Below are 11852 nucleotides of genomic sequence, written 5' to 3' on the forward strand. Positions count from 1 at the left end.
GGGCGGATAGGGTGGTTGTGGCCCCACCTCCTTTCACACACAGAGCCGCAGGGCGATCAGGGGGTTTGGGCGCTGCCCCCTGTCAGGCTGATCCTGGTGCAAGGAGGCCTTGCGGCTCCGCTGATCCTGGTGCTGGGAGGCATATTACCCTTTTACTATATAGGATAGAGGCCTGGTGCACAGGTGGGGGCCGGCTGGTTTGCCCTGAAGGGTGTCCTGCGTCAGGGTGGGGGTCCCCACTGGGGTGCCTGGCCAGCCTGGATGAGGGGATGATGGCTGTTTGCAGCTGGTCACACACCCTTCAGGGTGGGGGTCCCCACTGGGGTGCCTGGCCAGCCTGGGTGAGGGGATGATGGCTGTTTGCAGCTGGTCACACACCCTTCAGGGTGGGGGTCCCCACTGGGGTGCCTGGCCAGTCTGGGTGAGGGGCTGAGGGCTGTTTTCAGGCTGGCGGGTGACTGAAGCTCCCAACTGCTCCTTTTTTTCTTTTTTTTTTATTCTGGCCAGCTTTAGCTCTGACTCCAGCTCTGAGGCCTCTGCTGCTGAAAGCAGGTATCTGGTTTGTTTGTGTTCTATAATCAAAACATTGTATCAACTCCAGCTCTGAGATCCTGGCTCGCTGAAAGCAGGTTTCTGGGGTTTTGTTTAGCTTCTATATTTGTAACTATGTTTCAAACTGCAAGCTCAGAGGCTGGCAAGGTAGGAGGGGAACATTGGTTTCCTCCGTCACTGAAGCAAGCAAGCCTCATGTTAGTTTCAAGCTGCCTGGCTTCCGGCCGCCATCTTGGCTGGCAGTTAATTTGCATATTGTCCTAATTAGCCAATGGGAAGGGTAGCGGACGTACACTAATTACCATGTTTCTCTTTTATTAGATAGGATTAGAGGCCTGATACACGAAATTTGTGAAAGGGGCTCAGCCCTCTCAGCCCCAGCTTCGTCCGGAATGTTGTCCAGAAGGTCGTTTGGCTGTCTGGTCTAATTAGCATATTATGCTGTTATTATTATAGATTATCTATGCTCTCAAAGTTACTTGCATTTATTATTTTGTATGGTTGGAAAAACCGTGTAACCGTTACCTTATGTGTGTCCCTTCCTAACTCCATGTTTAATGGTGTCACATTTCTAGCCTGAAATAGGTCATGGTAGAAGTGTTTGCACCATGGAAACTGGCAATGCTACCAATCAGATGCACCTCTCAGAGCCATCTGTTAGACACTTACCAACACAACACTCCTTTAATTCGTTGAAAGCTTTGGTTAGTGCTTGTAGGCCATCCAAAGCCTGAAGCTCTAGGTATAGTTGACAATGCAGCTTCTGGAATCAGATTCTGCAAATTTGAATTTGAGCTTCACTTCTTACTGTGTGACATTGGACAAATTACTGACCCTTTCTGTGGATCTGTAAAATGAGAATAAATAAAAGACTACATATCCCATAGTATTGTTTTGAATAAATAATACCTACCACAGTATATATTATGATTATTTTAATTTAGATACATTTTTAAATTATGACATGGAAGCCTATTTCTAGTCCTGTTATACTAATGATTTTTAAAATCAGATATCACTGTTGAGTTTTATCAAATGCCTTAACAGCTCATTGAGTAGATGTTTTTCATCTTTGACATATTAATATGGTGAGTTATATTAGTAGGATTCCTAATTTAAGAAAAACCTTAAGTTCCTGAAATGAATTTCACTTGGTCATCTCGCACTATTCTTTGAATTCTGGAAGGATTCCATTTGCTTATAATTTATTTTGCCTATTTCATTATTAATTATTAATAATTATCTTGGTTACACTTTTCATTTGTATACTTTTTCAGGTTTTGGTACCAATGGTTTGATGACTTTGTAGTCAGGAAACTTATTTTTTTCTGTTCTTATAAATAGTTTCAGTAGCCTTCAAAAATATCTCATTGCTACAAAATTAGAAAGAACTCATGAAACTATCAGGGCCTGGAGCTCTTTGTCAACTTTCTCCAGTTTGATAGTTCTCAAACTTGGCTGTGCATTGGGATCATCTGGGGAGATTTTTAAACTACTGATGCCTGAGTCTCTCTGAATACATTCTGTTTTGATTAGTCTTGTAGGCAGTCTGGGCATGGAAATGTTTTAAAATTCTTCAAGTGACTATAGTATGAAGCCAAGGTTCAGAACTGCATTTCTTTCATTTCTCTCAGGATATTAGTTTAATTTGGTTTCTACATTTTCTTTAATGAATTTTAGTGATTTTGATCTACCTAGAAAGTTATCTTTACTTCTAGACTTTCAAATTGATTGTCATGGGGTTTTGCAGAGGACTGTTGCATAATTATTTTTATTTTCTTTGTGGCTGTGATTATTTCACTTTTTTTATTTGTTCTTTTTATTGAATTTATTGGGGTAACATAAGTTAATAGCATTATATAATTTTCAGGTCTACAACATCTGTATACTCTCTTGTGTATAGAAGTTTAGTTTCCTTCCGTTACCATGTATTTGATCCTCTTTACCCACTTCCCCCTGCCCCCTGACCATTTTCACTTTTGGTAACCACTAATCTGTCATCTGTATCTCTGAGTTTGTTTTTGTTTGTTGTTAGTTTGCTCATTTTTGTTTTCTATTCCACATATGTGTGAAATCATACAATTTCTGTCCTTTCCATCTGACTTATTTCACTTAGCATAATGGTTTCAAGGTCCATCCATGTTATTACAAATGACAATATTTTGTCTTTTTTATGGCTGAGTAGCATTCCATTGTATGTGTAATCATCTGTAATTATCCAATCATCTGTCAATTGACACTAAGGTTTACACTTTTTAAAATTTGTTTTTTTAATTGATTTTAGAGAGAGGAAGGAAGAGGGAGAGAGAGGTAGAAACATCAATGATGAGAGAGAATCATTGATTGGCTGCCTCCTGCATGTCCCCTACTGGGGATGAACCTCGAAACTGAAGCATGTGCCCTGACGGGGAATTGAACCATCACTTCCTGGTTCATGGGCCGATGCTCAACCACTGAGCCACACTAGCTGGGCACACACTTTTTTATTTCTAATGTGTACATTAGAAATTTCTTCCCCCACCTGTTATTCATTTATTTATTAAATATGTTTTTATTGATTTCAGAGAGGAAGGGAGAGGGAGAGAGAGATAGAAACATCAATGATGAGAGAGAATCATTGATCGGCTGCCTCCTGCATGCCCCATGCTGGGGACCAAGCCTGCAACCCAGGCATGTACCCTGACCTGGAATTGAACCATGACCTCCTGGTTCATAGGTTGATGCTCGAACACTGAGCCATGTCGACCCAGTCCCCCACCTGTTATTGTTGTTATTAGATAAATAGTTTATTTTATTGGCTTTTTCAAAGGGCCAATTCTTGGCTTTATTTATTAACTCTACTCTTTTTCTGGTTCTGTATTTAACAATTTCTCCTATTTATATATTTAATAATTTCTCCTATTTACATATTTTCCCTGTCTGGTCTTCCTTAAGTTAATTTTGTTTATCTTCTAACCTCTTGATTTATTTCATTTTTATTTATTTCATTTATTACTATTCCTTTTTGTTAAATAATAAAAGTATTTTAGGCTATTAACTTTTCTTTTAACAAATATCTGTGTGTAGTATTTATTAGTATATACTACTTTTATTACCAGTTTTCTTAGATCAGGGGTGGGGAATGTCCGGCCTGTGGGGATTTAAGGCCCAAGAAATCATATGGTCTGGTCCTACCAAGGCATTAGGGGTGAGTTAATTAAATATTTGACCAAATATAGCAGGATAATTTTGTTGTTGTTGATCCTCACCTGAGGATATTTTTCCATTGATTTTTAGAGAGAGTGAGAGGGGGAAAGAGAGAGAAACATTGATATGAGAGAAACACATTGATTGGTTGCCCCCTGCACATGCCCTGACCAGGGCCCGGGCCAGGGAGGAGCCTTATAGTAGGCTAATTTTTAAGTCGATAATTATGTATGGCTAGTGAATGCTGTTATAAATATCCAAATGACCTTTGGCAGGAAAAGGTTTCCCATCCCTATCTTACTTAGAAAGTCTGTAATTGCAATTTTAGTTTCCTTTTTGATTGAACAGTTATTTTCAGAGAGCTTTTTGTTATACTGATTTTCAAGTAGATAAGGTTATTTTTATAATGATGACTAGTTTTATTGTTGTCACAGAATTGCTTCTGTATTAGTGGGATAATTCTTTTAAAACATCTGCTTGATCTTAATTGAATATGTGTAACACCAGGCACTTTTAAAAGGAAACACAACTGATATATTCAATATAATAAACAGGAAAATATGTGGCACTGTCATTCCACCCCAGGCAGACTGATCTTTTAGTTTGAGCTGTCTTCTTGGAAAGGAAATGCTTGGGACTCAGTGCACCAGAATCCCAGGTGTGTGATCAGGACTAAAGCTCTTTTCATTGCTTCCTTACATGCTTCTGACAGAAGCAAGTCCACTCTAAGATCGTTACATTAAACAAAAGTCAGCAAACTTTTTCTGTAAAAGGCCAAGTTGGTAAATATTTTAGGCTTTGTGTGTTGGGTTACTAATATTGCATGGAACATATTTATAATAAAAAAGTATTCATTGTTTGCAAATAACATTTAAATGGGCATGTTATATTTTTATTTGCTAAATCTGAAAACAATATTTGCAGGCTATGTAGTCCTTGTGACAACTACTTAGCTCTGCTGTTGAAGTGGGAAAGCAAACAGACAATACACAAGCAAATGGGTGTGACTATGTTCCAATTAAACTTCATTAAAATAGTCAATGGGCTATATTTGCCTTGAGGGCCATAGTTTTCAACAATTAATGTGCATCAGAAACATGGTGGGATTGCTGGGCCCCAGCCCCAGAGTTTATGATTCCGTAGATTTAGGATAAAGCCCAACGATTTGTGTTTCTATCAAGTTGCCAGGTGACATGGCTATTGCTGGTCTGTGGACCACACTTTGAGTACCACTGCATTAGGAAAAAATAACTATTACTTTTTTATTCCTAACCCACTTAGAGGAACATAAACATATTTCTTATTATCTAATTAGGGCTTCATCAATCCTATGAGACAAAAATTTTAAGTGCTGAAATTGAAATATTCACATGGCCAGATCTTCCTGACCAGCAGGGCTTCCCTAAGACATATGGGCTAATTACAAAAAGTTACTCTCTCTCAGGGAATGATTAGAAAAATCACCACTTCCACTGAATTTACACAGCCCCTCACCAAGGTAAGGTGCACAGCTTGGTAGATTGAGCACAGGCTGGATCTCAGCATTCACTCTCCCTTCAGGAGTCTTTGTGCAGTGCACAAACTACATGACACTCCTAGTGGCTCTGCTGACCAGAAAATATTATCTACAGTTTATCAAAACAACACATTCTAAATTTAAAATATTCAGTGAGAGTCTACATTTTTTCTTGAAGTAAAAAACAAAACAATATTTTTTCCACTTGGATGTGACAGACTTTCCCCCACAGCTTTATTGGGGTATAATTGACAACATTGTAAGATATTTAAAGTATACAATGTGATGATAAATAATATTCCTAAGAAAAATTCCATACACAAACTGACCCCGATACTCTTTTTCTCATACCTCAAGGGGAGAAAATAAGCATACTTTTAAGAAATTTTCTGTATACAGAAATTTAAGCACTTTAATGCCTATAAGTGTGGTGAATATAGTCTGCACTGCTTGGCTTTTTGGAATTCATTTAAGTTTTCTTTATGTCAACACTCTAATCTATCAACAGTATTTTGCAAATATTTCATGACCCTTCAAAAGGGTACATTCCCTCTATGGCGGTAATAGAGTTTGAAATATATCTGCCCACAACAGTGCTTACTCATGTGGGAGTTTACTGAAATGTGTACTTTCTTGTTAATATTATCCATCCTATATAATAAAAGGCTAATATGCAAATAGACCAAATGGTGGAACTACCGACAATTGAACAACCAGTCGCTATGACGTGCGTTGACCACCAGGGGGCGTGTGTGGAACATTGAGGGCGTCAGCAGCAGTCAGCATAGCACAGAACATGGTGGGCATTGGCTGTAGCGGGATGGTGGACTGGGTGAGTGGGGGTGCCAGACCAAGGTAGGGCACCGGTCACTGTCATTGGAGCGAGCCTCTGGTGGTTACTGAAAATTCTTTGCTCTCATGCACCCTGGTCCCGCCTGGTGCTCATACCTGCTGCCAACGCCGACCCCACTTGCACCTGCTGCCAGCACTGGAGTCGTTGCTTGCTCCCACTGCCGGCACCTGGCGTTGGTCCCGATCACTCGGCGCTGTCAGTGAGTGCAAGTGGCAGCTGCCGGCCCTGATCGCCCCTCAGGGCTTTTCCACCTCCCCCAGCTCCTGAGGGCTGATTGGGGCAGCAGCCGCTGCTTGCATCTGCTGACAGTGCCCGCCTCACTTGCACCCGCTCCTGACACCGGCCCCAGTTGCTCCACGCTGTCAGCAGGTGCGAATGGGGCCAGCACCGTCAGCGTGTGGGAGCACCAGCAGCAGCAGCAGCGGTAGAGGGGCTGCCAGCAGACAGAGGACTGGGGGCTGGCCGCAGTGGGAGGGGCCCAGGAGGGGTGCGGAGGATAGGCCGAGACCCACCCCTGTACCTATTGCAGCCTCGTGGCCCACAGTTCCTTTCAAAGTGCACAATTTCATGCACTGGGCCTCTAGTATAGTACAGTGGGGCCTTGACTTACGAGTGTCCTGACTAACGAGTTTTTTGAGATACCAGCTGTCTCTCGGCTGATTTTTTGCATTGAGTTGATAGAGTAATTTGAGCTCAATCTCGGAACGAATTAAACTCGTAAGTCAAGGCCCCACTGTATAAGAATTCTCTATATTGTTACTTATCCCTCTGACCTAATGACTTGGGATATACACTGAGTGGCCAGATTATTAAGACCACCTGATGTTTGTAGGCAAATTAGCCATACACTGTATCAAATGGGATATGGAAGCTGAAGGCCTGTTCGAACACCTTTGCTGTCTGCAGTTACCAAGATAAAACGTCTCCAATTTGCACAGGAACACAAAGATTGGACAGTTGAGCATTGGAAAAAAGTCATGTGGTCCGATGAATCGCGTTTCCAGTTGCATCATGCAGATGGCAGAGTGAGAATTTGGTGAAAACAGCATGAAAGCATGCACCCCACATGCATGAGTACAACCCTTCAAGCTGGTGGGGGCAGTGTTATGGTTTGGGGCATGTTTTCCTGGCATGATTTGGGCCCTTTAATTCGTGTGGAACAACGTCTGAATAGCACAACATACCTAAGGATCGTTGCTGATCAAGTTCATCCTATCATGTTGATGGCGTATCCCAATGGAGATGGCTTCTTCCAACAAGACAATGCGCCATGCCACGGTGCTCGTATTGTGCAGGAGTGGTTTCAAGAACATGAGGGAGACTTTACCTTGTTTAGGTGGCCCCCACAATCACCAGATCTCAATCCAATTGAACGTTTGTGGGATGAAGTTAAAAGAGCCATCAGGCAGTTGGTTCCACAACCATCAAATCTCACAGAACTGGACAGTGCTATTCATCAGGCATGGTGTCAGATTCCTCATATCACCTTTCAACATCTCGTGGGGTCAATGCCAAGAAGAATCGCCGCAGTATTGAAGGCAAAAGGTGGCCCAACGAAGTACTGATGGGGTGGTCATAATAATCTGGCCACTCAGTATATATGTGTGTGTATATATATATATATATATATATATATATATATATCCCACGTTCAAAGGCTGTTAAATCAAGTTGTTTACCCATATCTTCAGAAAAAAAAAATCACTTCTGCTGTTGTGGTAAACAACCTGCTTCCCTATTTATAATGGTCTGGCCCTCTAGCAACTTCAGCGCGAAACTATAGCTAATTTCCCTATTAATGTCAGGTGGTCATAATAATCTGGCCACTCAGTGTAGTATGATCCCCATGAGATCATGGAAGAAGTTCTTATGAATGACTTTATATTCTTGGCCCCCAGCACAATACATGGATCATAGTAGGTACTCAGTTAGTAAATGAATAAACTATTTGGGGCTGTAAAGTGGGGTGGAATGCAATTGTTCTCAGTTCTCCCTTCAAATAAGAAATGAATTTTTATCCTTTTTACTTTCTCACTGTCGGACTTGTAGCAGACTCCCTAACCTGGAATCAGCTGTAATTGCCGAATTTCTTCCTGAAGATACACTTCTCCCCAACATTTAATTTCCTGTGGCAGATTCTGTTCAGGCCTTGTGTTGGTCTTAAACATAGAAAAATAATTACTAAAAATATATGAACTAAAATATTGACATGGTTTCTCTCTGGGTGATTCTTTATACTTATTTATTTTTGCTTTTGCTTTTTGGTATTTTCCAGATGTTCTATAATGAGCAGGTATTACTTTCATAGTTAACAGAACAAAGAAAACTTATAATTAGAAATACCTGTCATTTTTCTCTCTGATATTTCCACTCTCGGGTTTAAGTTCTACTCATTGAGATTACATGGCAAAAGTAATTCTCTCTTCTAGATAGAAAACCTATTAACATTTAAAGGGACCTCTAGGATTCTCTCTGAAACTTCCCTTTAAAGTTTCCTTCAAAATTTGTCACATGGTTCCTAGATCCTTCACTATCTTGTTTGTCTCTGAACATAATCCCTTTCATGGATAATCATTTAAAATAGAGCTCCCAGACTGGATACAATATTTCATATACAGCCTAATCAAAAGTACAATAGAACCTCCCATAGTTCATAATATTGTTCCATTACTGCAGACTATAATAGCCTGACATTTTCAGTGCCCACAACACTGCTGACTCATGTGGGAGTTTACTGAAATTCCTGTCCTTTTCATTCCTTTGCCCCCAATCTGTTTTTATACAAGTAGGTAGCACTTATACACAGCTTTCTCACCTGTAAGTTTCCTGTCCTCCCTCCTCAAGCAGGCCCGATGGTGGAACTAAGGAACGAAGCACAGTGACAGAGTTTATCCTAGTGGGCTTTGAGCAGAGCTCCCTTTCCATTCAGGATTTGCTCATTGCCCTCTTTCTAGTCCTCTACAAGCCTGGCCATGGCCATGAAGGGCCTCATCATTTTCATGGCCTGGACAGACCCTGTCTTAGCCCCAAGTATATCTTCCTTGGCCACCTATCCTTCCTGCTTCATCACCACCCCCACACCACAGATGCTGGTCCACCTGGTGGTCAAGAATCATACTCTCTCCTTTGCCACTTACTTGACCCAAATGTATCTGGTTATTGGTGTGGGTGTAGCTGAGGGCATCCTCTTGGCTGTTATGACCTATGATTGTTATGTTGCTATCTGCTATGCACTTAGTTATGCCCAGATCATGAGCTAGCAGGTCTGCGTGAAACTGGTGAGTACTGCCTGGTTCTTTGGGCTGATCAATGGTATACTGCTTGATTATATGACATTTCATGGCCCATTTTGTAGAGACAACTACATAAAAAACCTTTTCTTGTGGAGATCCCTCTGTTTAATCTGAAGATGATCTTTGCCTATGCCATCATGGTGCTGTGCAGCCCAGTGGCGCTCACTGTCATCTCCTATGCCCGCATCCTGACCTCCATCCTTGGCAGAGCCTCCTCCTTAGGTCAGGGGAAGACCTTCTTTTACTTGCACCTCCCATCTAACTGTGGTCATCTTTTTCTACACCTTGGCCATGTTCTCTTACATGAAACCCCACCGCACACACAACCTTGACAAAGACAAGTTTTTCTCCCTCCTCTACACCATCACAACCCCCATGTGCAACCCCATCATCTATGATTTTTGAAACAAGGAAAAGAAGGGGGCCATGGTGAGGGCCTTTGGGAGGACCAGCCTGACCCAGGCAGAGTCTGTCTAGCTGGAAGACCCTGGAGGGGAAACTCCCTCCTTTAGCCCTGACAGGAGGGTAACTCTCCAATGCTGAAAGGCTCCAAGAAAGGACATTCATAGCTTCCTTTCTGCTAGCATCAGACCTGGAAGAACCTATTGATGTCTAATGCTCCTCTACCTGATTTCATTTCAAGCATTGTTTTCTCTTGGACTTTCCTCGGGAGAATTTGATAATTTCCTGAGGTTTTTTCTTCTTCTAAGTTCTCCAATAGGATCTGATAAATACATAAGTGCACTTAATTCCATTTCACTGTATTTGGATAGTACTTTGACATGCTATTCCCAGCCTGCATTTTGCATATACATTTAGGAGTAGACTTTTTTTCTCTTTTAATTTATCACTTCAGTCTGCTTTTCTTTCTCACATCCAATCTCATATTCTGAATATTCTCTCATCTACCCTGCTCCTATATGAGAAAAATAGGGGAAGAACTAAGAAAAAGAGAATTAGGGGACAGACTTGACATTAAGAAAGGTCAGTTAGAGAAAAGAAGAAAAAGAAAAACTAAGGGTCACCAGCTTGAAGTCTATCTTCTTGCCCTCCACTAGCCCTTGAGAGAGAATTTGTGGCAGCATTAAATTGCCAACATTGCATTCAACTTATTTATGCTTGTGTGTTGTTTGGGGAAGGGCAAGTGGGAGAGGCCAGTGTGTCTAAATCCTTTAGTTTCTTTAAGTAAAGTAATTTATTTATGCTTGATATTTCCCTTTACATCCAAGTGTTAAGTGCCTCTAACAAGCTTCTCAGACTACCTGTTTCCCTGTTATTCATACCCCAAATTAACTCCCCTCTCCCTATTGCCTTCCTTTTGCTCAATCATCTTTCATGTCATCCCAACTCAATTCTATCCCACCTTACCTCCTCATCTTAAATGGATCCATTTCATTCCCTGTACTTTAAAGAATATCTCTCTACGTGACCTCCAGCATTGAAGAAGCCTATCTATTTGCAGCCCTGACCTCTCTGGTTTCCTCTAGCTTCTCTCCTTAACCAAACCTAGCATCCCTTCAGGGAGTATTACGTTCTTAGCTGTTCTCTTTCTTTGAAAACTACATCTTTCTCATGCGCCTTTCAAAAACAGTTAGGAAAGAAAAGGGAATAGTCCTGTTCTTTATTTTCTGGCACCACTTCCATAAGATGAATGCACCTCATTTAGGATGCCCTCAAATAGATGTACTACGCTATCCGCATCCTCATATCACATACTACCCTCTGCAATGACTTAAAGCAGTACCTTTATTCCACAAAGCTTTATCTTTTGAGTCCAAATTGGTGAATCTCTAGATATCAGAGGATATGTGAGGAACAGAGTTGACATTAAGTTGATTTCTTAGAGAGGTGGAAGAAATGAGACATCACTGTAATTGAGAAGAAACAATAAGCACAGAACCTAAAGATTTCCATTATCCAAGAAAAATTACACCAGGCAAGGTTAAATAGGCAAGAAAGGCTTAAGACTATTGCAATAGGAGATTGAACTCAACTCTGCTGGGGAAATTTTTAGAGCTCTGTGTGTGTGTGGGGGGGGGGGGGGGGGGGGGTTCTTAGGCCACCTGTGTGTGATGACTGATCTTACCTAAAGGAAAAGTAAGTTCACAGGAGGTTGTTTCAAAATTTGGAGAAAGGTGCCCACTGAAGTTAGGCTCTCACCCTCCCACAGAGACTAGGGAATTGGCGTGCTATCTTCCTTGAGGATTACATTTCAAAGGAATGGTCCCCAGTCCTTGAGAAAGACATTCCCTGGGTCTCAAAACTAGTAAGAGGCTTTTAAGGAGACTTGTATACATTTCAAAGGATCATAGAAAGGATTTGCAATGACTGTGTAAGTAAATGCTCTGAGGAAAGGGAGGTCAGGAGCCCATAGTCAAGAAACCACCTGCCTGAAGTTTAGTCACATGGAAAGGAGGATGTTACTAAGAACTTGGTCACCATGGAGAACCAA

The 11852-nt window shown here is 41.3% G+C and overlaps 1 protein-coding gene across 1 annotated transcript; it reads left to right on the plus strand.

The window, feature by feature from the left end:
- The first annotated feature begins 5976 nt into the window (after positions 1–5976).
- LOC118650684 (olfactory receptor 10AD1) lies at positions 5977–9877 on the plus strand. Its single transcript, XM_036299012.1, is given in 5 exon segments — positions 5977–5981; positions 8955–9069; positions 9071–9481; positions 9484–9639; positions 9641–9877. Coding segments are annotated over 5 exon segments (924 nt in total).
- Positions 9878–11852: the final 1975 nt, after the last annotated feature.

Source organism: Myotis myotis, unplaced genomic scaffold (genome assembly GCF_014108235.1).
Source record: "Myotis myotis isolate mMyoMyo1 unplaced genomic scaffold, mMyoMyo1.p scaffold_m19_p_3, whole genome shotgun sequence".
Taxonomy (NCBI): Eukaryota; Metazoa; Chordata; class Mammalia; order Chiroptera; family Vespertilionidae; genus Myotis; species Myotis myotis.